The 26,709-nt window shown below is 38.8% G+C and overlaps 1 protein-coding gene and 1 long non-coding RNA gene across 19 annotated transcripts in view; both read left to right on the top strand.

The window, feature by feature from the left end:
* Positions 1-26,709, top strand: part of ENAH (ENAH actin regulator) — a 203,968-nt gene that overhangs the window by 106,833 nt on the left and 70,426 nt on the right. For all 18 annotated transcript variants that reach the window (XM_084979217.1, XM_084979213.1, XM_084979210.1 and 15 more), the window contains 2 exons: positions 13,875-14,040; positions 25,016-25,193. In XM_084979217.1, the coding sequence (XP_084835343.1) occupies positions 13,875-14,040; positions 25,016-25,193 (344 nt within the window). The remainder of the gene's footprint in view (positions 1-13,874; positions 14,041-25,015; positions 25,194-26,709) is intronic.
* Positions 390-7,032, top strand: LOC146398821 (uncharacterized). The gene is made up of 3 exons (XR_014817467.1): positions 390-563; positions 1,039-2,138; positions 3,009-7,032. It is a non-coding gene; the product is annotated as an uncharacterized LOC146398821 (long non-coding RNA).

The following is a 26,709-nucleotide window of genomic DNA, read 5'->3' as shown; positions in this document are numbered from 1 at the left end:
TACCCATTAAATAATCACTCCCATCCTTCCCACTGTCCTTGGAAACCACCATTTTCCTTTCTCTATTATTTTGACCACTGTAGAAGTGGAATCATACAGTATTTGTCCTGTGTCTGGCTTGTTAACTGAGCATAATGTCTTCAAGCTTCGTACATGTTATAGCAAGTGTCAGGATATTTTCCTTTCTAAGTCTGAATAATGTTTTATATTTCAACATTTTGTTTATTCATTCATCTGTCAATGGACATTGGGGTTGTTTTCATCTTTTGGCTGAATAATGCTGCTATATGAATATTGATGTACAAATATCTGTTCAAGTTCCTGCTTTGGGAGCTAGCTCAGAAGCTGCCTAGCACAGGTGGGCATGGAAAGGAATTAGCTTTAAGGTGTTTTTTTTTTTGTTTTTTTGTTTTTTTTTGGTCTTTTTAGGGTTATACCTGCAGCCTATGGAAGTCCTAGGCTAGGGGTCAAATCAGAGCTACAGCCACAGCCACAGCCACAGCAATGCCGAATCTTTTAACCCACAAGGCCCAGGTATCGAACCTGTGTCCTTATGGATACTAGTTGGGTTTGTTACCGCTGAACCACAATAGGAACTCCAGCTCTAAGTGTAATTTTGGTAAAAAAGAGTTTTAGAGTAGATAAGAGAGGTTTCTATTAGTTAAACAATGCCAGTGATAAATACCTAAGTAGTTAACTATTTCATTAAACTTTACGAAGTTACAAATGCTTTTTTACACATCTTTTTGTGAAGGACTGAACTTATAACAAGTTTTCATAAAAGTTGCAAGAAAAAAACCTTTTTTTTTTTTTTTTTTTTTTTTTTTTGTCTTTTCTAGGGCCACACCTGAGGCATGTGGAGGTTCCCAGGCTAGGGGTCTAATCGGAGCTTCAGCTGCCAGCCTGCACCACAGCCACACCAAAGCAGGATCTGGGCCGCATCTGCGATCTACACCACAGCTCACGGCAATGCTGTATCCGGATTCTTAACCCATTGAGCAAGGCCAGGGATCGAACCTGGATCCTCATGGTTCCTAGTTGGATTGGTTAACCTCTGAGCCACGACGGGAACTCTGAAAAAACCCTTTTCATAAAAGTTTCGTCTTATTTTCCTGACTGGTTAAAAGAATAATTAACTCTTATGCACTTACATGTAATTTAAATTGCTGGCATGTTTACGGTATTTTAGAAAATACCGTGGCTGGTCTTGTTGGCTCTGCTGACCTTCCGCATTTTCTATGATGATTTTGGAATTCAGAGTATAACTCAAGTGTTAGATACACTTTCCTGAAATTAGATAGTTTAGGAAAGTCAGAGACAGCTGCTGACCTAAAGGTAAGATTTCCGACAACCTTAAGGTCCAGAAGTCAGCCATAAAATAGAGCTTTCTAGATTATACTGTACTTATTACTGTTGTTTTTTAAATTATCACTTCATCCTGTACCAGGTCTTTGATTCAGCAGTTTCATGAGCCAGACACCAGTTAGTGTGAATATGTTAGTAATACATGATTCTTCCCCTCACCCCCGAATCTAGGTAAGGGGACATCTGTAAACACCATATAGTGTCACCCCTTCATTCAGTCTATATTCATGTTCAGCCCACTTCTTTGTTTTTGTTTATTTGAAAGGATCTTTTTTTTCTATTGTTTTAGGTTGAAATTTTATCTTAATTTTCTAGTGAATTCTTTTCCTTGCTAACTTGGATGAAAATAACTAGTTTCTTATATTATTTCATTTTAGCTATTCTTTTGAAAAATGGGAGTTGTAGTCCTCATATTGGCTAGTATATTTTAAAGTTTAGATACGCCCTGTAATGCTAAACTCTTCCATCCTATAGTAACACAGTCAGAGTGGTTAAAAATAATGGAATGGTGGGTGGTGTTCTACCATATGACTTATTCTAAAAATCATGTTGTATTTATATATTCTTCATTTGTGTGCATGCATGTGTGTGCATATCTAGTTTGAGGCATAAATTGCTTTCCACAGATTTTGCCTTCATGTAATTCTTTGAAGAAGGTTGATATTCAATTTGAAGGAAACTTTTCCTGAAGTATTAATTTTATGCATATGGTTTTTGGCCTTTTTTTTTTTTTTTTTAAAGGGCTGTACCTGTGGCGTATGGAAGTTCCTAGGGTAGGGGTCGAATTGGAGCTATAGCCGCAGGCCTACACCACAGCCACAGCAATGCCAGATCTGAGCTGCATCTGCAACCTACACCACAGCTCACGGAAATACCAGATCCTTAACCCACTGAGCGACGCCAGGGAGCAAACCAGAGTCATCATGGATACGAGTCGGGTTCATTACCATTCAGCCACAACAGGAACTCCTGTGCATATGATTTTTACTGCTATCTTTAAAATAAATCTGTGATAGTCTACATATGTTTTTGTAATAGTGTAAAGTATAATTTTCCCTAGTGAAATCCTCAGAATTCTCATTTTTTCCTATAAGAACATCAATTTCGACAAATATACAAACCCTTCCCTTAGCTTCAAATTAGTATAACATGAAGTACAGTGCAGAAGTATCTGAGGAGTTAATTTTGTTGAACTAATATAATTGACAGTTAGGCAGACTCTAAATCTCTTATTCACGTGGAGTGCTCCTATGTCCAGATTCTGAAGCAGACTTGCTGCTTTGAATCCCATTTCACTTCTCACAGTATGGCCTTGATTAAATTAATTCACTTCTCTGTCTCAGTTTCCTATCTGTAAAACAGGAATATGAGCAAGCACTTGCCAAATAAAGTTGTTGAAAAAAATGAATGAATTACTAAAGGCAAAGCACGTAGGACAGTGTGTGACTCTTAAGTATTATCTCCCCATTAGTGTTTATTATTAGTATTATTATCATTATCACAACACTGGCTCAGTAATTCACTTCCTATGTCACTTAATTGTCTCTAGATTTTAGGCCTTTATTAATGTGAAGAGATTTGGATTCTTTCTTTTTTTTTTTTTGCTTTTTAGGGCCACACCTGTAGCATGTGGAGGTTCCCAGGCTAGGGGTCCATTCGGAGCTATGGCCACTGGCCTATAGTTCGAGCTACACCACAGCTCATGGCGATGCCGGATCCTTAACCCTGAGCGAGGCCAGGGGTCGAACCCACAACCTCATGGTTCCTAGTTGGATTTGTTTCCGCTGCACAACGACGGGAACTCTGAGATTTGGATTCTTTATGACTATAACTGGGGATATGTTAATCTTCCCTGGATAGTATAGATTGTAATCCATTGATACACTTTCCCTCATAGATTTTGTTGTGATTTTTATGCTTGCAATTAAGCAATACTTTGAAACCTAGACTCTGAAAATGTTTATCTGTGGATAATTGGAGAATGCAGTTTCCTGAAACAGTTGGTTTTAAACTGTTTAAAATAAATAAATCATTTGCTTTATTTTTGTTAACTAGCCTTCTGTATCATCAGAAAGCTGGGGCGGGGGAGGAGGGCAGCGTTGAATTTATTCGGGCTTCTCAGCAGCAGGCCAAGGCTCCTTTAGGACATGCCCAGACAGTTGCACAAGGAGGCAGGTTTCCTTCCAAGATTTTCTGTCTTCTCAGCTTCTTTTTTTTTTTGACCTTGCCCATGACACACACAAGATCCTGGGCCAGGATCAGACCCATGCCACAGCAGTGACACTGCGAGATCCTTAATTGCTGTAGGCCACCAGGGCCCTCGCAAGTTTCTTAATCCTGTTTTTACTTCCTGCTCAATGTGATTTCATTTTCTTTTCTCTTCACAGACCCTTATAAATTCCATCCAGGTTTTCTTCTATTTTCCTATGGTTTTGAGAATATCTAAATTGTTGAATTTTCATTTTCTTTATTACTCCTCTCTCTCCAGCTATATTGTTGGCAGAGGCAGGCTCTTTTTGTTGGCCAAGTCACATTTATAGAATTTTGCGCATTCTATGCTTTTAAGATGTATTGATAATTAAAGTCAAATGGTACCATAAATATTTTTTTAAAAGATTACTCTCAGGCCTAAGCATACATAACTGCATCTAATAAACCCCTCCTTTCAGGTGCTTTTTCTGCATATTAGTTAACCTAGTGATTTCTCCTTTTTTTTTTTTTTTTTTTTTTTTTTAAATTTAAAAATTTTGGGAGGTTGTGCCTGTGCCATGTAGAAATTCCTGGGCCAGGGATTGAACCTGCGCTGCAGCAGTGACCGTGACCCAAGCCAGTGCAGTGACAACGCTGGATCCCTACTGCGCCACAGGAGAACTCAGCATTTTTTTAAGAGATTTTTTTTTTTTTTTTTTTTTTTAATCCTGCAGGATAATCCAACAGATTTCACTGACATGTTTTCTAAAACAAGCTATCTTGCTTTAGATATATGGCTCATTTTCTGTGGTTCTGTGGCTGTTAGATTACATTTGTACTTTGCATGCGCATATAGATGTGGGATGCAGAGTTTAGTGGTGACATTGATATTTTTGCTTTTTTTTTTAAACCTTTTAATGTTTCTCAGAAAGATGAATGGCATATAGCTGTATGGTCTTCAAGGGGAGTTTTGCTTTTCAATGTATTTGGAGCTGCTGCCTCCCAAATGATTTTCTTGCCTTGCAGAAAACAAGTGTGTCCACTGCCATTATTTGGATCTGCTGTTTCTCAGTGACATTCACAGTGTTTTTGCTGTATCCCTCCATCAGTGAGCTATGACAGCAGCACCTAATTGTTATTAGCAAGCAGTACCCCCCATTCCTAGCAAGTTTTCTGTTTATGAATGGAATATGAAAGGAGAAAAGCTAGTTAGTATTTTATAAATGTACCCTGTAGTAGAAGCCCTTGTAATGTAATATGGTCTATACTGGGGATTTTGGTTCATTGACTGACCTAGTTAAGAGTTTGGTATCCTTAAAAATGACACATACCTTTGAACATTTTAGTCTACTTTATAACTTATGTATTAATTCTGTGACCTTTTTTGTGTTATTTTGTTATTTTTCTTTTCCTAAAGCATGCCTCTGTTTGATCTTAAAGTTTCAGCTTTGGTTTCTTAAAGTAGAGAGAACTTAAGAAATACACAGGGAATTCCAAATGTAGCATTCTGCTAGGCATGTGTGGTTTCCCCATCTTTTATGTGTATCTCACAATTTCTTAGTGACTCATCTTGATAGAAACTTAATTTTCATAGAATTTCTGTATAGTCACATTGTATCCATTTATATAATTTTTTTGGTCTCCTTTTTTTTTGTAGGGCTGCACTTGGGGCATATGGAAGTTCCCAGGCTAGGGGTTGAGTTGGAGCTGTAGCCACCAGCCTACACCACAGCCACAGCAATGGAGGGTCTGAGCTGCATTTGTGACCTACACCACAGCTCTTGGCAGTGCCAGATCCTTTAACCCAGTGAGCGAGGCCAGGGATCAAACCCTTGTTCTCATGGATACTAGTCTGGTTTGTTGCCATGGAGCCATGATGGGAACTCCCCATTTATATAATATTTAAATTGTGTAATTGCAAGTACGGTTGGAATGAATTCATTTGGTCACAAACCTAGCTGACTTAAGTATCCAGCCTAAATGCTGGGAGCAGAAGAGTATGGGGTGATCAGAGTAGTTTATAGCTTAAAACTGAGTTTTTTAGTGCTAATGGTATGTTTTATAGATGGAAAGGAGAAGACCTCCGAGATGATCCATCTGGGCGCTGGAAGTCAGAAAAGGGGACTTTCACTGGCATGTTTTGGGGCTCTTATTCAAAGCTTGTAGATTTTACTTTTTGCAGTTAATATTGCACACTACTTTCCAAGTCACTCCTTGAGCGCATCTTTTTTTTTTTTTTTTTTTTTCCCACTGTACAGCAAGGGGGTCAGGTTATCCTTACATGTATACATTACAATTACATTTTTTCCCCCACCCTTTCTTCTGTTGCAACATGAGTATCTAGACATAGTTCTCAAGTTGAGCGCATCTTAATTAGGAGAAATGAAATGATACAGTGCCAGCTCTTCAAGGGTTTTATATGATGTTCGAAAGATTAATATGCATCATCTATGGTGAGAACACAGAGCGTGAGTCCCTATTTTTAAAAAAGTTATTGACGTATAGTTGAACTTACAATGTTGTGATAATTTCTGCTGTACAACCAAGTGATTCAGTTATACATATTCACACATCCGTTCTTTTTCAGATTCTTTCCCCATATAGAGTCCCTATTTTGAGTGGGAGAGGAAAGGCTTTCCAGAGGATGTGACACTTCTGTCTAAATTTTAAGGACAGTATCAGGCAGGGGTATTTGGGAGGAGGAAAGTACAAGGCATGTGCCAAGGCGTGGGTGTATGGCCAAGTCTGGCCTAAGTGTTAGTGCTGTGGTGCATATTCACAGCCCCCCCTTAGCAGCGGCAGAGTAGAATGGGGTCTTGTACACGTAACAAACAAGTTGTAAGTGTTTGAAAGAAAGTGCACATGTTGAGAAAGAGGCCAGCTCATAGTGGGTCCCTCGTGCCATGCTTCCAAGCCAGCGTTTATCCTGAAACGAGTCTTTGGAGTATCTTAAGCACAACAGTCATGGGATGAGATTTGATTTAGAAAAATTTCCCTCTGGAAGCATTGGGAGGGAGGGAGTCAAATTGTGGTCAGAAATACGTTAGACATAATCCAGATGAGAAATTAGGGAGGGCCCACATTAAAGCTCTTGAGCATTGTGAGCGAAGGGGACAAATGAATTCAGAAGTTTTTTAGGAAGTAGAATTGATAGGCCATGGTGACAGAATACCTGGCAGGGGGGGAAGGGAGTGACCCCTGCGTTTTCAGGATGACTAGAGCCCAGGGTGGTGAACTTAGAGAAAAAGCCTTCTATTCGTAACTTCTTTAGTGCTTAACACAGTATAGAACATGCTATGTATTGTTTACTTTCCTATTGGGAAAAAAAAATACATGTTTATTGTTCCTGATTTAAATGCATGGTCTTTCTGTAACTCTTAAGGAGCCGTGGAATGTAGCTTTGAAAAAGATTTGTGGAATTGAAATCTAACATTGTGTTTACTCTAAGCCTTTTTTAATACCTGAAATGTTATAAAATTGCAGCCTTGAGCAAAAAAAAAAAAAAGTTGGCATCAGAGAATAAGATGGAAATACTGTCTTTAAAATTCCTAATTTTTTGTGTAATTTCTTTCTTAATATTTTATCTTCTAATAGCTGACATCTTGATTCACAGAATGACTTGGTATCATAACAGACAAGGTGCTGATTCTCTTAGGGGTAAACTCTCGAAGTGGTTGGTAGCAGAGTAGAGGTTACTGTACAGGTCTTGATAACTTCGCGCAGAGTAGGCTCTGTCACTTGAAGATCCGTGGCCTTCTCCTTTTTCAGAGATGCTGAAGATATGTTCATTTGTGTGTGAAAGTAAATTCATCGGGACCATGACTTACAACAGTGACGATCTTTATAGCATGTCACATACTACTTTGGGAGAATCAGTAAAATGCTGGGTGGTATCCATAATATTTCTCTTTCATCTTACCTGTACTAGCAAATCCTGTGTCCTCTGTTTGATGTCTCTGTCCTATAATGCTTCCTTCTCCTTTATTTCTAGTTTGGGCCAAATCTCGCCGTGCATGTCTCACTGGTCTTCCAAGCTTGCTTTCTTGATTTCCTTGCCTGTCTCCCTGAATTCCTTCTCTAATAGTAGCCAGAGTCATCTTGTGTAAGCCATGTTCTGCTTAAGAGCCCTCAGGTGGCTTCCCAGTGCCCTTGGAGTAAAAATCCCAGCTCCTCCCTATGGCTCAGATACTGCCTCCTCAGAGAGCCCTCCTTGTGGAAAAATTAATGAACACTGCGGGAACTCAAGGGGGAAGGAGCTTGGGGACTCCAGAAAGACTTAATAGAAGGAATGGTATTTGATTCAGGTCTTGAGTAGAATTTTGTTAAATTATGTACTGAACGAGTATTTAAACAGTGCTTTGCTATGTGCCTAGGCGTTGCATATTCATGCTTTCTTTGACAGTGATTATTTTGAAAGGAAGTTGCTGTTTTCAAAAACTTGGCTTTATTGCAACCTCAATAAATAGCACATACAAGAATAGCCAAAGGATCCTTAGTTTAGTTGTTAAATACCAAGAAACATTTCATTCATAGGTACCTGTAAAAATAGAATTGGGCAAGCATTCTCTTCCAACGTATATACCTGTTCAGGAAAATTGACTTAGATATGGAAATTAATTTTGACAAAGCCACAAAATTGGATTGTAGTGTCATGGCTCTTACACTTTTTTTTTTGGCCCTTTTAGGGCCGTACCTGTGGCATATGGAGGTTCCCAGGCTAGGGTTCGAATTGGAGCTGTAGCTGCCGGCCTACACCATAGCCACAGCAACTTCAGATCTGTGCTGAATCTGCGACCTGTATACCACAGCTCACGGCAATGCTGAATCCTTAACCCACTGAGTGAGGCCGGGGATCAAACCCGCAACCTTATGGTTGCTAGTCGGATTTGTCTCCACCATGCTACGATGGGAACTCCTATACTTTTTTTTAAGGCCAGCCATCTCTAGCCTGCTAATGCCAAATTTCATTTAAAAAATTAACATCAGGAAGATGAAATGCAACCGATTACATATACCAATTGCATTTGGTCATAAAATGAAATTTTTATTTGTGGCTAATTTAGTGCCTGATCTTCGCAAAACTACGGTTTAGTAATATAGTCATGTAATCTTTTGGGTTGTTCCTTTACGGACTCAGAATGTTGAAGGCTTTGACTAGGTATTCATTTTGTGGGTGGTTATAATGCGGACAGAACAATAGTATAAAGGTAATAAAATTTCTGTCTTTTTTGCTGTGCTCATTTAGATTGTCATTAGATTTTTTTTTTTCTTTTTGACTCTTCAGTAGCTGTGATTCTTAAATCTTGCCTTCCTTCCATGTTACTTTTCCCTGAAAAACTGCACATATGTGAATTTTTGAAATTTTAGCATTTTAGAAATTCACTCATTTGGTTTTCTCATCTAAAAATCCGCCTAGATAAAGCTGAAAATTCTTATCAGAAGAACCTCTCTAAGCTAGAGGCCCATGGTGGCCTAGTGGTTAAAAATTTGGCATTGTCACTGCTGTGGCCTGGGTTCATTCCCTGGCCCAGGAACTTCCACGTGCCACAGATGTGGCCAAAAAGTAAAAACGAACAAATAAAAAGAGAACCTCTAAGCTGAACCTATCATTGCTCTAGTGCTTGTATAGGCAGTTGCGTTGTGACTCAGACCAGTTACATAGTCATACATACAAAGCAGCCTTATAAGTATTTCCCTGGACCAGGGAGAAATGAAAAAAAAAAAAGTGGACAACATAGAGAATTATATAGAATGCTAGTTATAATGTTTATAGTATATTACATTGTCTTTATTTTGAGGTTTTTCAGTTCCAGAAGTCTTCATTTTAGTAAGTGATGGTGGTACCCCCTCCTGAAGGGGTCCTCCCTGGAAAGTAGGCCAACATTTTGTGTACCTATTCTATTTTGATTGAGCCAGTTGGTTTTGAAGTTTATGGGTTTGTGAAATCCAAAACTGGGTACCCCTGGCTTATTGTGCCCGCTGTCATTGGAGTTGGTGTCGTGAGTGGTTTTCTTTTCACATCAACCACCAGTTCTCTTTGTTTTGGATACCAGCTGGATGTCCAGCAATTCAGCTGAATTCACACGCCAGTTATCTAGAATTAGTACAGACACCATAGGTTGAGGGCTCAGTGCCGCAAGATTGCCCCCACTTTAGACAACAGCTGCTGTCAGCTAAAAAAAAAAGAAAAAAATTCACAGCGAAAATAGTGAGTTAAGTTTTATTTGGGGCCAGATGAGGACCGTAGCCCTGGGAGAAGGCCTCTTGGATAGCTCTGCTCCGAAGAGGCTGGGGGAGGGTCGGTATAACGTGATTCGGGTGAATGGGGTTACGAGCATTCAGGCACAGATGTTGACCCAAGAGTGCTGCTAGTCATGAGGAGCAGATATCTCCATTCGTGATTGTAGTGGTTTTCTAGATAGGAGAAGATGCAGGAAATTGGGCTCATGAAGCCTTGAAAATATCTAACTATCTGAAGGCTGGTTCTGCTAGTTTGTCCCAGACCACAGAGTGCCTCACTCTTGATCTCTGCCCTGAACTCCTTTCAGGGGTGTTGAAGCTCAGCCACTGCAGTGACTAGTGGCTTCATTCTTGTAGAGCCAGATGGCAAATGACAATTTTTAGTTGGCACTGCCAGTGGTGTACTGAGATTACCCACACTTAGGCCCACCTAGCTACCAATTCAGGGGTTCCCATGCCTCCCCTTCAGGCTCGATCATTTGTTAGAGTGATTCCCAGAGCTCAGGAAGGTACTTTACTCACCATTACTGGTTTATCATAAAGGATGCAACTCAGGAGCAGCCAGACGGAAGAGATGGAGAGTTCCATACCCTCTCCAGACTTGCCGCCCAACCAGCACCTCAGCTTGTTGGGGTGTTTTTATGGAGAGCTCATTGTGTAGGCATGATTGATTAAGTCCTTGGCTATTGGTGAGTGAGAACAGTCTCTCTAGAGGTGGCAAAGGGGTGGGACTGAAAATACCTACCCTCTGATCAGTGGTTTGGCCTTTCTGGCTCCTAGCCCCCGTCTGGAAGCCTGGTCATCTCACTAGCTACCAAAGACACTCTTAGTGCTCAGGAGATGCCAGGAGTTTTAGGAGTTCTATTCCAGGAACCAGGACAAAGACCAAGTATTTTTTAATAACTCCAGGATGTGTGTGTCTTTAGTGAGAAGTTCTAGGTGTGTGGAAAGGAATGGCCAGACCCGACTAGATCACTAAGCATCCCAGGAGGCGGTGCCGTCCCTTCCTGGCTGGACCTTGATGTGGCTTTTCCAGGTGCCTGATGTTTTCTAGAACTGGAAGTTATTTGGGGCTTCACTTGTATCTTCACAGTTTGCCATATAACCTGTGTGGCTACGATTACATCCCTAATAACATTTCAACTCTTATCCAACTCGTACTCTTTTTTTTTTTTCTTCCTTTAATCTTAGCTTCTCTAGGTGCTTCTTGGCTTTGTTTAGAGTTGGATTTGTATCCCTAACATCTCATTTTGAACATTTCTTTTCAGTGTCATTAGAAGACTGATCAACTAATTTTTGCAATTTTGTCCTTTCTTGGCTATTTTGATACATTCATTTAGAGATGTCTTTGTTTCTATGGTTATAATTTCCCCAAGGAAGTTGAAATCACCAGACATTTGATTGCTAAGTGGTTTGTGTATGTGCCTTGATTAATTAAGCACAAGTCAAAGCTCTTTAGTTGACTGCGTGCTTCAGTATTTGGCATGTCTTTCGCAGCCCACTCTGTAGCAATGGGGAAAGGAAAGGTGGAGGAAAAAAGTTGGGACATTATATATAACTCTCCTGGTTTTAGATTTCTTAACTTTTTTTTTGAGAGATGGAATGACCTAATTTACAAAATAGGGGTTTAACTATTGCTTTAGCTTCTACAATCCCACTAGAACTTATTTTTTTTTTTTTTTTTTGTCTAAGGCCATGGCATATGGAGGGTCCCAGATTAGGGTTTGAATAGGAGCTGTGGTTGCCGGCCTATGCCACAGCCACAGCCACAGCAATACTGGATCTGAGCTGCACCTGCAACCCACACCACAGCTCATGGCAACATCAGATCTTTAACCCACTGAGTGAGGCCAGGGATCGAACCCGCATCCTCATGGATACTAGTTGGGTTCATTAACCACTGAGCCGTGATGGGAACTCCCCACTAGAATTTCTCGAAGACACATTCTTTCTTTCTTTTTTTTTTTTTTTTTTCTTTTTAGGGCTGCACCCATGGCATATGGGAGTTCCCAGGCTAGGGGTTGAATCAGAGCTGCAGCTGTCGGCCTACACCACAGCCACAGCAGTGCGGGATCTGAGCCACGTCTGTGACCTACACCTAAACTCATGGCAACGCCAGGTCCTTAACCCACTGAGTGGAGCCAGGGATCAAACCTCTGTCCTTATGGATGCTAATAGGGTTCATTACCAAGGAGCCACAGTGGGAACTCCAGAAGACATTATTTATTGAACCTTGGTAAACATCATATATGTCCAAAAGTATTAATTTTTGAAAACTGGAAAATATTGTTCTGTATTGATTTGCAGATTTGTTTATTGACTTGTTATTTACAGTTGGTTGGTAAATTTGTTTCTTAGATTGTATGCTGTAAGAAGTACTTTGTCTTAGCTTGTTTCGTTTAATCTTCCTATAAGGTTATGTAAATGCAGTCACTTAACAAGTATTTCTGTTGTGAGTGATGAAGAGATTCCAGTTGCTGACAAAGACTTTTTTAATTGAGCTTTTAAGACTAATTCAAGCTTTAGTCATTGGCTTGTTTTTATTTCCAGGTCTATTTCCCCCCCCCCCCCCCAATTCAGTGCAGCATAAAAATTTAGACAGTAAATTTAGACACTGGGTTTACTTTGGTGCCACAAAGGTATAGTTACAAGTTGGTTTTTGTTAGATTTAGCTAATGGAAAATGATAAACAATTATAACCATTCCAAGTGGGTTTTGTGCTTAGTACTGTGACCTCTTTAGGTTTCCCAGGATCCTCTGTCTTTAAGTGACGGCAAGTCCTGTAAAACACATACATACATTGTTGAGAAATGGGCCAGGAGCGTGGGTAAGAAGGGAGGGCATGAAAGTGACTTTTTGTTTGAGTATATTGGAGAAGAACCCACAGGATCTACTGTTTAAAATCTTTGATGCTAAAACTGGTGGAATGAGGAATGCTTTCATCAAAGATGGGATTTGAGGATTTACTTAGCATTTCCATTAACAGCTCCTTGAGCATGAGATACAAGCATGAGCTGAGTTTTCTATGTGGCGATTGAGTCATTTGACCCAATGGAGTTAATATACCTATTTGCGTCTATGTTCAGTTTTGGTGTTTGATTTTTTTAAAAAATAAAATACGGTATAAAATAAAATTCCAATCAGTCTTTTTTGCCTGCTAGCGTTTTGGAATATTTGGAAGATGAAACTAGTGCGGAATTAAGATCATCTCTGCATTTTATTTATTCATTTATCTCAGGCTTACTTGGTGATAAATAATTGAGATGAAGCTGACATTTAAAGATTCTATCATGGAGTAGGTCTGTTTTTCTTTACTGTTTTTTTGTGAAGGTTAGAATTTTGTTTCTTTTTGATAAGCAAGAAATAGATTTATTAAGATAAGGACACTTGTGAGAGATGCCAGCGGGCAGACGAGGCACTGCTGTGAAGGTTAGAATTTAAAATCTAGGAGGATCCGTAGACATCATCTCATTTTACTTCCTCATTGTAAGTGAAGAAATTTGAGATATAGGATGTTATCTTGCCTGAGTGGAGTCAGGGACTCAGTTCCTGGTGCCATTAATGCAGTTAGTGTCCACTGAGTATCTCAAGGGGCCGATAGGGCTGAGCAGGATTTGTTACATAGACCTGGAAAGCAAAGCCCGATGATAAAAGTAATTTTGCCAGTAAAGAGGGGTGATTGATCACAAAGAATTCACCAATATTATAAAATAAGTCTACACACACAGAGTTAAATGATGAATTTATTCTTGTTATACTAGTTTAATGTATTTGGTACTCAGATTTAGAAGACAGCTTACGTATGTCACTTGTCATGTCACTTGTCGAAGCGCTCTTTGTGGATCCCAAACTCCTCCTCCTGGTCCCTCTTTGCACTTCCTTTTCTTTTGTCTGTCTTCCACATTAGACTCCACCCGGAAGGGCAGGAAGCATCTATTTTGTTCACTGCTGTTTCTAGCACCCAGTAAAGCACTCATTGTTGACCGACTGCTAGGTCACCTAACTCTGTTTTCAAGGCTATGTGGGAAACTTCGCATATTTTAAATATATTAAGTTTGCTTTTTTTTTCTTCTCCCTAGTGAACAGAGTATCTGTCAGGCAAGAGCTGCTGTGATGGTTTACGATGATGCCAATAAAAAGTGGGTGCCAGCTGGTGGCTCAACTGGGTTCAGCAGAGTTCACATATATCATCATACAGGCAACAACACATTCAGAGTGGTGGGCAGGAAGATTCAGGACCATCAGGTAAGGGTCTGTTCATTCTTAAAGTCATGTAGGATTTTACAAGGACTTGACATATTCAGTAATATAAAGTGGTGCTTTAAAACTGTAGTCAAAATAATCCTTATGGGGAAAACTGAATGTAGGTTTGCCTTCCCACCCTTTCTGCTTTATATAAAGCCTATCTTTAGATGAGGATTTAGAACTAATCATTCAGAGTTCCCATCGTGGCACAGTGGTTAACGAATCCGACTAAGAACTCTGAGGTTGTGGGTTCGATCCCTGGCCTTGCTCAGTGGGTTAAGGATCTGGCGTTGCCGTGAGCTGTGGTGTAGGTTGCAGACACGGCTCGGATCCCACGTTGCTATGGCTCTGGAGGAGGCCGGTGGCTACAGCTCCGATTCGACCCCTAGCCTGGGAACCTCCATATGCCGCAGAAGTGGCCCTAGAAAAAGGCAAAAAGACAAAACAAAACAAAACTAATCACTCAAGAATATAAATCTGAGGTTTTCGATTATGAATATTCATTAGATCCTCTGGCCTTAAAACTACCTAGGTTTTGGAGCCTAAAGTAAATATAAGACAAACTAAAATGTGAAATATCACATTAAGTAGCAGGTTGTGTTTAAGGAATTAATTTCCTACCCGCAATAACGGGGTATGGGACTAGAGGAGAGAGTTCAAAATATAAGTAGTTTCAGGAAATATTGTTAAATTCATATATGGTAGAAAAATTGTAGATATTAAGGTTTCTGGAATAGTTAGGCTTTTGTAATTCATGGCAGGATAACTAAGCTTTTACTAAATCCCTGCTCTGATTTCTTAGAAGGGTGACTGGATTATCTGATGACTTGATTTTTTGGGCCTTACGAGATCAGGAGCAGTAGATAGAGGGGAATGTAGGTAGGGTCTTGCTAGCCATACCTGTATACTGACAGCAGTGAGGACTTTCATAAAGATCAGATTTACAGGATACTTTCGGTTCTGGCAAGATGATGAAATCAAGCGTTGTTAAGCATATGCAGGAAAACTGTACCACATTTCCAGCTGAGCTCTGACTAAAGAAAGGTGGGTCCGACATGTGTGGTGTGTAACGAGACGCTGCAGCAGCCCTGTGTTTTGGGAAAGAACTTAGGAACTGCTAATATCCAGGGACTTAGATTTGCTCTATGTGCAGGTAGGGTTGTGGCTTGTGAGAGGCGGGGCTTTGAAACTGGGGTCTGCCTAAAGCTGAACCTCTTCACGGGGCTGCACACCGCAAAGGGAGAACTAAGAAAAATCTTCCTCATCAGCACAGGTAGGCAAAGGAGTTTGTTTCTGTCTGAGCGGAATGCAGGCCACTGAACTCCTAGGGCACATGGCAAAAACACATGCATTGTTCCCCTGGAGAGAACTTTCCAGAGACCTGAATCTGTTTGCAGAAAGAGCAGTTCACTGAATTTAGCGAGTGTAGCTATTTAATGCGAATGGTCCGGGTCCCAGCCAGCCTGCTCTTTCTGGTTCCCTTCTTCTCTCCCTGTGTTCCACCCCCTACACTGGTCTTTTTTTTTTCCCTTTTTTCTTTTCTAGGGCCCCACCCTTGGCATCTGGAGGTTCCCAGGCTAGGAGTTGAGTCGGAGCTGTAGCCGCAGGCCTGTGCCAGAGCCATAGCAATGCAGTATCCGAGTTGCATCTGTGACCTTCACCCCAGCTCACAGCAATGCCAGATCCATAACCCACTGAGCGAGGCCGGGGATGGAACCCGAAACTTCATGGTTCCTAGTCGATTCCTGTTCTTTCTCCTCCCTAGCCCCACTCCCTTTGCTACCTGCACTTATTGCTCCACCCAGTCTCTGCAGCAGGAACTCCCCTGCCAGGCTGGCACCCAGGTTGTCCTGAGTACTGCTCTCGTCTTTAACTTTCCTCCAGCAAAGTGTCCGAGCAGTGACTTAGGCCAGAGATAAATGGAATACTCCCTGAGATGCTGCTTTAGAGAGAAGATGAAAACCAGACAACCAGAACTTTGTGGAAATTATTGAACGTTTTTAAAACAACATTCCAAACTAATAGCTGTAAAATAAATTTTTGGTAAATTTGGTAAGTTGGTCATTTAATATACTGATGAACAAACCTAAAAGTATTTAAATGTTGGCAAAAAAGAAAATGAATATTTAAAAATAATTGGATCAAATCATTATTTTATACACTTGAAGTGGATGTATGTCAGTATACCTGAATTGAAAACAGTTAGAAGTCTGAGTAAGTCAGGAAATTTCCATATGAAACCCTCAAGTTTTTATTCATGAGAGAAGTAAACTATCCTGTGACTTGCACTTTTGACAAATGGAAAGTTTCTTAAAATGTTGGAAAATTTAAAACATACTTCTAAATAATTTGTGACACTAAGATAAAATCATTATGAAGATTAGAAAATATTAAAAATAAAAACAAAAAAACCTTGGCCTGAGTGACAAGAGAAACCTGTGGGACGTCTGAGCTATCCTTAGATGGACAGATTCCACAACCTCCCCAACCTGCTTGTTTTCTGTAGCTATGAATCTGTTTCTGTTTTATTATGTTTATTGATTTACTTTATTTTTTAGATTCTGCATATAAGTGAAATAATAGAATATTCGCCTTTCTTTGTATGACTTAATTTACTTAACATAATATCCCCTAGGTAGATGGACAAATCTTAATGGCATATCATAAGCAAAGCCAAAGAAAGCAGAAGGAAATATGAAAAATAAGAGAAAAAAATTAATTAAAAATAAATAGAAAATTAATTATATAAAAATAAATAGAAAATATTAACACATGCTGCTTCACTCAATAGAAAAATTGGCAGAACCATACAAAAAAGTTAAAATTAGACAATACTAGGATTGGAAAGAGATATCACTATAGTTAATAGTAAAGAAATATATGACAATATTATGAATAGCTTTATACCAATAAATGGGCCATTTTGTAGAAAAATACAGTTTTCCAAAACTGACAGAAAGGTGTAAATATGTAATATATTTCAATCATAAAATATATCAGTAGTTAATAATCTACCCCCAAAATTAAAAAAATGAGGGAGTCCAGAGCATTTATAAACAATTTAAAACCTTCAAGTTACTACTTTGTGCAGATTGTTCTAAAGAGGAGTGTTTTGTGAGACCAGTGTAATGTTGATATATAAAGCCTAGGAGAACATTTGAGAGAGGAAAATTAAAAGCATGGTTCAGTTATAAATGATATAGATATAAAAGTCCTCAGTAAAATATTAGCAGCGTGTATATGGGGGCAAATAAGGTTTAGCTTTCTTTATCTCAGTTGTGTAAGGGTTAACATGAGATAACCTGTTAATGTAATTTACTGGAAAATCTACAAGAAACAAGACTCAGGAAAAACATTGATAAAATTAAAATCCATACATCCTAATTCTCAGCATATTTGGCATAAAAATAAGTTTCCTTAAGCTTGTGAAGATGAATAATATAAACATATAGCAAACATAGGATACTACAGTGTTGGGAGGATTCCTCTTAAACTCAGTAGTAAATTGAGGATTTCAGCTTCAGTCAGTCTCATTTAGCGTGGCAGAGGAGGAAAGCCCACAGTATGAAGGCGACGAGATAGAAGCTCTAGGGACTGAAAAGGAAGAGACAGAGCTGACCTTATTCACTGACATCATTGTCTATGTAAAAGAAGTCCCAAGAATATCTGCAGATAAAATATTAGAACTAAGAAGATTATTCAGCAAGATTGTTAGAAATAAGATCAGTATATGGGTGTTCCTGTTGTGGTGCAGTGGAGACAAATCGGACCAGTATCCATCAGGATGCGGGTTCAGTCCCTGGCCTCGCTCTGTGAGTTAAGGATCCAGTGTTGCCGTGAGCTGTGGTGTAGCTCGCAGATGCAGCTTGGATCTGGCCTTGCTGTGGCTGTGGCATAGGTCAGCAGCTGCAGCTCTGATTTGAATCCTAGCCTGAGAACCTCCATGTGCCGTGGGTGCAACCCTAAAAAGCAAAAAGCAAAAAAAAAAAAAGATCAGTATATAAAAATTAGTAGCATTTTCTTATAACTAGCAATAAACAATTTGAAAATATTATTTTATAAACTGCTGACAGTAACACAAATGATAATGAAGTAAGTGGTTTACTTTCATTCCAGAGTACCTTGTTACATTTCTTTTTATTTATTTGAAGATTTTTTTATGGCCACACCTGCAGCATATGGAAGTTCCCAGGCTAGAGGTTAAATCGAGGCTGCAACTGAGGCCTATGCCACAGCCAACCCAACACCAGATCTAACCACATCTGCATCCTATGTCGCAACTTACAGCAACAGTGGATCCTTTACCCACTGAGTGAGGCCAGGAATCAAACCCACATCCTCAAAGAGACTGCGTTGGGTTCTTAACCTGCTGAGCCACAATGGGAACTCCCCTTGTTACATTTCTTTTTTTGTTTTGGTTTGGTTTTCACATATACATGCTGTGTGACATGGGTTTTATGTGTCAGTTTGACGACGCTCCAGTACTCCCTCCTCTTACATTTCTTAACGGTTATCAGTCTGTTGTAAGTAGAAACACATTATTGTAATTTATTAAACATCGTCTAAACTAACTAACTTCCTCCCCCCGCCCCTTTCTTTCTTTCTTTCCCTTTTCTAGGGCTGCACCCGAGGCATATGGAGGTTCCCAGGTTAGGGGTCTAATTGGAACTGTAGCCACTGACCTACACCAGAGCCACAGCAACGCAGAATTGGAGCCGAGTCCGTGACTGTGGTTCTTAGTTGGATTCTTTAACCACTGAGCCACAACGGGAACTCTGAACATCATCTAAACTTTCTGTAGTAAATGCCATTTAAAAAAATTACCATTTATTTGTAAAATTGAATATGTACAAATAATACACATAAAAGTTACTATTTTCTGCCTTAATACCTAATTGGTTACTAAGTTCTAGGCACAGTACTTAGGTTTTATATAGATAATACGTTCCTGACTTTGAAAGAACAATATAGTACAGAATGGGGACATGAAGCATATAAGAAGCTCAGTAAGTTTTTTCATTTATGATAAATCATAGCACAGCAAGTGCATAAAAGAATATTTGGTCAAGTTTGTTGAGAAGATGGGGAAAAGGGTTGTGGTGGACTTGATAGACAAGATAAAAGCTGTTGAGCGAAGTCAGAAGGACATATAGAAGTTTACTGCATGGTTTTAGTCTGTTGTGATCAGGCTAAAAATGGATGAATGTATGTAATATGGAAATCACCACTAATCTAGACTCAGGCTCATTGGGTCTGAGGTAATAGAATTATGAAGAAGTTCGAGCCTGGTAACATCCTTCGTGAACATCCAATAAATGGTCGTTATTAAATGAAAATATATACTTTCCCCTTTTAAGGCTTTTTGAGATTATTTACAGCATTGTCCATCCTTGAAAGTTAGAAATGAAACAATTTGTTCAAATTCTAAAGTTTCCATATTAGAAAGTGAAACAATGATGTAAATAACAATTTTGATTCTAGTAATATTTTCCTCAAGTTTTTCTAATGTTCTGTTACTGAACAACTGAAAAAATGAGCACAGCTATCTTTTTTATTTGCCCTTTTAAAATGTTTGCCAAGCAAGGATATATGATTTACCTTAAAATGAGGTTTCTAATTATCTGGTAATGTTAAGTTCTAGTAGCTTTGGGTTTCTAGTAGCTAAGGATGTGTGACTTCTCACCCCCGTATGTGTATGAAAATCATAGGGTAAGAGGTGATCATATCTTTTTAATTGTAGTAAAATAACAGCATTTATCATTTTAACCATTTTAGTAGACGGTTCAGTGATAACTAAATACATTCACATTATTCTGCAACCCTCACTACTGCTCATCTCCAGAACTTTTCCATCATCCCAAACTGAAACTCTGAACCCATTACAAAATAATTTCTCACTGCTCTTTCCCTTAGGCCCTGGCAGTCTCCTTCCTATATTTTTTTTTAAATGAATTTTACTACTCTAGATATCTCAATTAATTGGAAACATATAACATTTGTCCTTTTATGTCTGGCTCATTTCATTTAGCATAATGTCATTAAGTGGTTGTCGTATTTTAAAAATAATGTCAAGTTTCAGTCTTGGTGGATGAAGTAATTTAGATAAAGCCTCTCACTATTTACACTAATCAAAACTTGGAGACGGTGTAAGCATCCATCAGCAGATAAATGGAGAAGCAAGATGTGGAATACTACCCACAGAAAATAATGAAATAATGCCATTTGCAGCAACAAGGGTAACCTAGGGATTATCATACTCAGTGAAGTAAGCCAGACAAAGACAAGTATTATATGATATCACTTATACGTGGCATCTAAAAAATAGTACAAATGAAGTTTTTTGCAAAACAGAAACACACTGAGAAGTAGAAAACACTTACGGTTACCCAAGGAGGAGGGGGATAAATTGGGAGTACGGAATTGGTAGATGCATAGGACCTTATGTTAAAGAGAAAAACAAGAAGGACTCTCTGGATAGCACAGGGAACTATATTCAATGTCTTGTAATGAATTGTAATGGAAAAGAATTGAAAAGATAATTTAGAGATAAATATATTTGTATAACTGAATCACTTTGTTTTATACCTGAAACTAACACAATACTGTAAATCAGCTATATGTCAATTAAAAAATAAAATAAGTAGAGCCTCTCTCTGTGAACTAAAACAATTGGGCAGAATAAGTATTTGGAGAGCTTATATGACTGTGAAGAATTAATGAGTCCATGGCCTAAAAGAAGAAGGAACCAGAGAAATAAGCCCAGCTTTGGACTTTTGTTTATCTGGAGGCACACACTCAACAGAGCTTTTGGCAGACTCGTGGGACTAGTAGAACAAAAATTAGAAATTAGGGCCTCCTAACGAGGGGAAGGTTGTCTTGGTAATCCACCAGGCCATGATTTGGGCCTAGAATCCCCATCCCCTGGGGAGGAAATTTGACTCAGAAATAGACTAGCCTCAGAAGTTCCCTTGTGGCACAGTACATTAAGGATCCAGTGTTGTCGTTGCAGTGGCTTGTGTTGCTGCTGTGGCACAGGTTCAGTCCCTGGCCTGGGAACTTCCATGTGCTGCGGGTGCTTCCAGAAAAAACAGCTTGTGTTCTTGCTGTGGCATCGTGGGTTAAGGACCTGGTGTTGCAGCAGTGGCATAGGTTGCAGCTGTGACTCAGTTTTAACTCTGGCCCAGGAACTTCCATGTGCCATGGGTGTGGCGGGATTAAGGTATTTGAGATTGTTCATTTCCCTAGCTGCTTGCCAGAAACAAATGTAAATCTCTCCTGGAAAAATATAACATCATTGTAGGCCTCAAGATTTCCATATAGTCCAGAGACAGTGTTTGGCATTGAATCAGATAATCAGCATGTGAGCATGTGAGGAGAACAGGGGATAATAAGAGGAACAACCCACTGGGAATCCAGCTAATGGAATTATCAGAGGTTGACTTTAAAATAACTATGCTTTATGTATTCAAGAAAACAAAGGGCAAGACTGAGCATTTCAGTAGAGAAGTGGGAAATTTGAAAAAAGAACCAAATGGAAATTTTGGAATTAAAAGAATTTCTATCAACAACTCAGTGCTGGCTTTACAACAAATTCAAAACTGCTAAAAACAATTAGTAAACTGAAATACAAGTCAGAAGGAAATACTCAGTCTGAAGCTGTTATGTTCTGAGAGAGACAAATATGGACATATATAAAAAGGTTAAGAGAGACAAGGAATACAGTAGAAAAGTGTAAGATGCGTGTAATTGGAGTCCCAGAGGAGAGAGTGGGGCAGGAACAATCATTGAAGACATAATAATAAACAAGAATTTCACAAAGAATGAAAGGACATCAACTTAGAAATGTTGTAAACCTTAAGTGGGATAAATACAAAGAAAACCACATGTAAACCCATCATCTTAAAATCACCATAAAGTAAACTCAAGGTGAAATTTTTTTTAATGAGTTTTATTACATTTATAGGTGTACAGTAGTCATCACAACCAAATTTTACAGCATTTCCATCTCAACCCTCAGTGCAGTCAAAGAAACCAAAGACAGAGTTACAAGAAAAAGGTTTTTCTTTAAAAAAAATTTCAAAGAAACATTAAAATATCAGCTAACTTCTCAATAGAACTAACAAAAAAAAGCTAGGAGGAAGTAGATTTCAAAGTACTAAAAAGAAAATAAATGGCCACTTGAAGTCCCATACTAATTTAATAATCAAAAATGAAGGTGAAACATTTTCTTACAAACAAAATTGGAGATAATTCATCACCAGGAAATCTGCTTTGAAAGAAATTATCAAGGGTGTTCTTGAAGATCAGAAATGGTCCCAGGAGTTCCTGTCGTGGCGCAGTGGTTAACGAATCCGACTAGGAACCACGAGGTTGTGGGTTCGGTCCCTGCCCTTGCTCAGTGGGTTAACGATCCGGCGTTGCCGTGAGCTGTGGTGTAGGTTGCAGACGCGGCTCGGATCCCGTGTTGCTGTGGCTCTGGCGCAGGCCGGTGGCTACAGCTCCGATTCGACCCCTAGCCTGGGAACCTCCATATGCCGTGGGAGCGGCCCAAGAAATAGCAAAAAGACAAAAAAAAAAAAAAAAAAAAGGTCTCAGCAGAAGCTTGGAGAGGGCAGAAGGAGTAAAAAAAGAAAAAGCAATAGAAAGTATAAATATTGGGTACATCTTAAATGATCAACTGTATAAGACTTATGATAATCTTTTATGGGGTTTAAAATATAAATGAAAGTAAAATAGTGTAGGATGTGTGGGATGGGCTTTGGAAAATGGGGTATTAGAAAAAACAGTTTTGTAAAGTCCTTGTATTGTTGCGGTAAAGATAAAATACTGATTTTTATTTGTCTTTGCTAAGTTTGAGATGCCTGTTGTAATCTCTAGGGTAACCGCTAAATCAGCAGTGAAAGCATGTATAACTACCAAACTAATAGAGGGGACAGTGCTAAACAACTCTAAAATAAGGTTTAGACCCAGATTTATATAAAATTTACATCAAATGTAAATGGACTGATCACTAATTAAAAGCAGAGAGTGGCAGATTGGATAAATAACAGAAAATTGATAATCAATATAAAATTACAGCTGCATGCAAAGCAATATTGAGGAACAGCCAAGTAGGAGAATATACTCTAGTGGCTCTCAGGACCTATGGTAAACTACAATAATAAGACACTGTGATGTTGGCTCAAAGATGGGCATATGGACCAGTAAAACAGTAGAGAGCCATTTAGACACTTGATTTATGCAAAAGGTAAACCTGCAGCAAGTTAAATAGCCAGTGCTGGATCGGTTGGATGCCATGTTGAAATTAAAAGGACACTTGAACCTTGTTTCATACCATAGGCATAAATCACTTTTAAAGGTAAATGTGGAAGTTAGTACAATAAAATTTCTTTAAAATAAGATCGGTTAATGTCTTCATGACTTGGGATTGAGAAACATTTCTTAAATAGGTTACAAAAAGCATTAATTATAAAGGAAAAGATTGTGAATTGGACTGAGTAATTATTAAGAATTTCTGTTCATCAAAAGACACCATTAAGAGAGTGAAAAGGCGGAGTTCCCATTGAGGCACAGTGGAAACAAATCCTCCTGGTATCCATGAGGATGGGGGTTCGTTCGATCCCTGGCCTCACTCAGTCCCTGGCCTTGCTCAGTCGTTGCTGTGAGCTGTGGTGTAGGTCACAGACGTGGCTCGGATCTGGCATTGCTGTGTCTGTGGCGGCAGCTGTAGCTCCAATTTGACCCCTAGCCTGGAAATTTCCCTGTGCCGCAGGTGTGGCCCTAAAAGAGAGAGAGAGAGAGAGAGAGAGAGAGTGTGAAAGGGGGAGCCACAAAATGGGAGAAGGTCTTTGTAACACATAACTAACCATGTGATCAGCCAGTATATATAGAGGAGTCTTACAGATCTATGAAGAAAAAGATGGACAACTTAGAAAAATGGACAGGATATTTAATTTTAGCAGGTATTCATAAAAGAGGTCTCTAGATAGCCATTAAAATGTGATAAGGCCCTGTATCTCAGTAGTAATCAGGGGACTGCTAACTGGAACCATAAGGATACTGTGTTCATACCCAGCAGAATTGCTGAAATAAAGACTGACAGTACTGGTTGTAATATTGCACTCTGTGTGTGGCTGTGCAAGCTCTGATAAACTGCTGCGGAAGTGAAACTTGATAGGACCACTTGGGAAAGCTACTTGGTGTTTTCTACTAAAACTAAACATATGTATTAGGGCTCTGACAGTCCCGCTCCTGGCCCAACAGAAATGCGTGCTCACGTGTACCAAAGACATTTTGTAGGATGTTCCTAACATTGTTTTTCATATTCCCAAACTGCAGATAATTCCATTGTTCATTAATGGGAAAGTGGGTAAATAAACATGCATTATACAGTGGAATGCCATAGAGCAATGAAAAAGAATAAACCACAACTACGTGCAACACACATAGAAGCCTCTCATCAACAATTTTGAGGGAAAGAGGGCAGATAAATTGTCATGTGTATTGTGTAAATCCATTCATATAAAACCCCAAGACTACAAAACTGATCAATGATATTAGAAGTGTGGCTAATACCCTTTTGGGAGGGGAGAAAATGAGGAGGTTTCTCAGGTTAGTGTCCTAATTCTTGATTTGGGTTTTGGCGGTATGGAAACAGTCTCCGAGATACATGCTTATGTTTTATATACTTTCTGAATTTATAATACATCAGTAAACATGTTAAAATATATTTAATGAGGGATATAGATTTTCTTTTGTTTTACTCACTTAATCTTTTAATGTCAGACCTTTGTAACTGTCTGATAGCCAGTTACAAAGGCTGCTATTTCTGCAGACTAATTTTACCCTGTTTGAAACGTTTTTTGCCACAGTCTGTCAGGAGCAGGTTTGAGTGAATATGTCCATTCAGGATTTGTTGCCTTTGTTGATTTTGCCCATTATTAGCTTGACTTTGTAAAGAATTACTCTCTTCTAGGTCGTGATAAATTGTGCCATTCCTAAAGGGTTGAAGTACAATCAAGCTACACAGACCTTCCACCAATGGCGGGACGCTAGACAGGTGTACGGTCTCAACTTTGGCAGCAAAGAAGATGCCAATGTCTTCGCGAGTGCCATGATGCATGCCTTGGAAGTGTTGAACTCACAGGAAGCAGGTAGGGTGTCCATGGGTTACTTGTTTTCTTGACCCGAAGCCCACGTGCATGTTAAAGTGAATCTTCTCTGACCAACTTTTATATCATAGATGTAGTCAAAGTAATGCTTAGAACTTCTTTTGTTTTCTTAAAAAAATGTGAACTTTTCTTTGTTGATGATATATTCTAGAAGGGTACTCTTAGAAAACTGCTTATTACTTAGTAATATTTTAACCTCCTCATTTGAAGTTATTTTGTTTCTTTATTCTGATCTAGAACCTCAACTTTCCTTAAAGGGACATGAGGCCCAGAGAATAGATACAGTGGATTGAATATGCATATTTATCCTCATCTTACTTTTTGTGAAAAACGTTACATTTCTAAAACAGTTTTAAAGCCACCGATGAGCCCATGAACTTCAAAGAGGACTAGGTCTCCTTCTTAGTTGATAAAAATGTCATTCTACAAGTTCTTTACAGATTTTAGGAGTGCCCTCAGGTGGTAGATGCCATGAATTGCATGTCCTCTGCCACGGCTTGGTGGTCAGAGAGATGTGTAGAAATAATTCCATTTAAAAAAACCCACAGGATTTAAACTGTATACATGTCAGAAATAAGCTCTGTTTTTATTTTGGCTTAAGAAATAGAAAAAAATATACCAATGTGTTGTTTCTCTCTCTGGGAAGATAGACTTCATAATCAGAAGATTAATGTTACAATAAAACACAAAGATGGTTATTCTTGCCTTTGTGTATTTAGTGGCAATCTTACTGATATAAGTCTGCTGTAAATAAAATTTATATATTTTTAAGATGAATGGTTTAGATTAGAATTTGATATTCTGTTGAAGGTATAGAATTTCAAAACCTTTTATAGATACTTAAAATTTTATGTATACCTTGCCCTGTTCTCAGAAGGACTGAAGCCCAAGAGTTAGTCTGTTTCAGATATGAATTTCAGGGCAAGAAGACACTTTGAAATCTTGCTCAAAATACCTTATTAATTATGCTTATAGGTGGTTTATATTAGATTTTATTTTGAGGAAATTAATATCACTATAAAAATTTGTACATAATTCTCTTATCTATTTTGAGAAAATAAATCACTGGAACTTCTCTTGGTTTGTCAATAAGTTCAGAAAATAGCATAGAAAAGTCTGCTTGTAGGTATATAGTCTTATATGTAGAAATCATAAGTCATTGTACTCTTCTTTCAGGCATCGGTATTTTATCGGCATTCCGTAGGTGTAGAATTGCTTTTCTGTTACCATAGTTTTACCATAAGAAAGCAACTCGAATTATGGTTCTTAATATTAAGCAGATCAACTACATAATAAATAATTAAAGGGCCACGCTTTAGAGAGTGTATGTGTAAGAGTAATGTTTGGCTTCTCTACGTTTGGAACAATCTAGCATTATTTTTTAATTTTTTAACCTTTAAAAGAATATCCACTGATAGTAGAACAAAATGTTACCAATTTAAAGTAGCTCAAATGACTGTTGTTCATCTTGTCATCAATTTTTTTTTAACCAATTGAA

The sequence above is a fragment of the Sus scrofa genome, chromosome 10, assembly GCF_054392235.1.
Source record: "Sus scrofa isolate SSC_HxYL_T2T_F1_AM1 chromosome 10, Sscrofa_HxYL_maternal_Yorkshire_Landrace_v2.0, whole genome shotgun sequence".
Taxonomy (NCBI): Eukaryota; Metazoa; Chordata; class Mammalia; order Artiodactyla; family Suidae; genus Sus; species Sus scrofa.
This window is presented reverse-complemented; position numbering and strand designations above follow the sequence as displayed.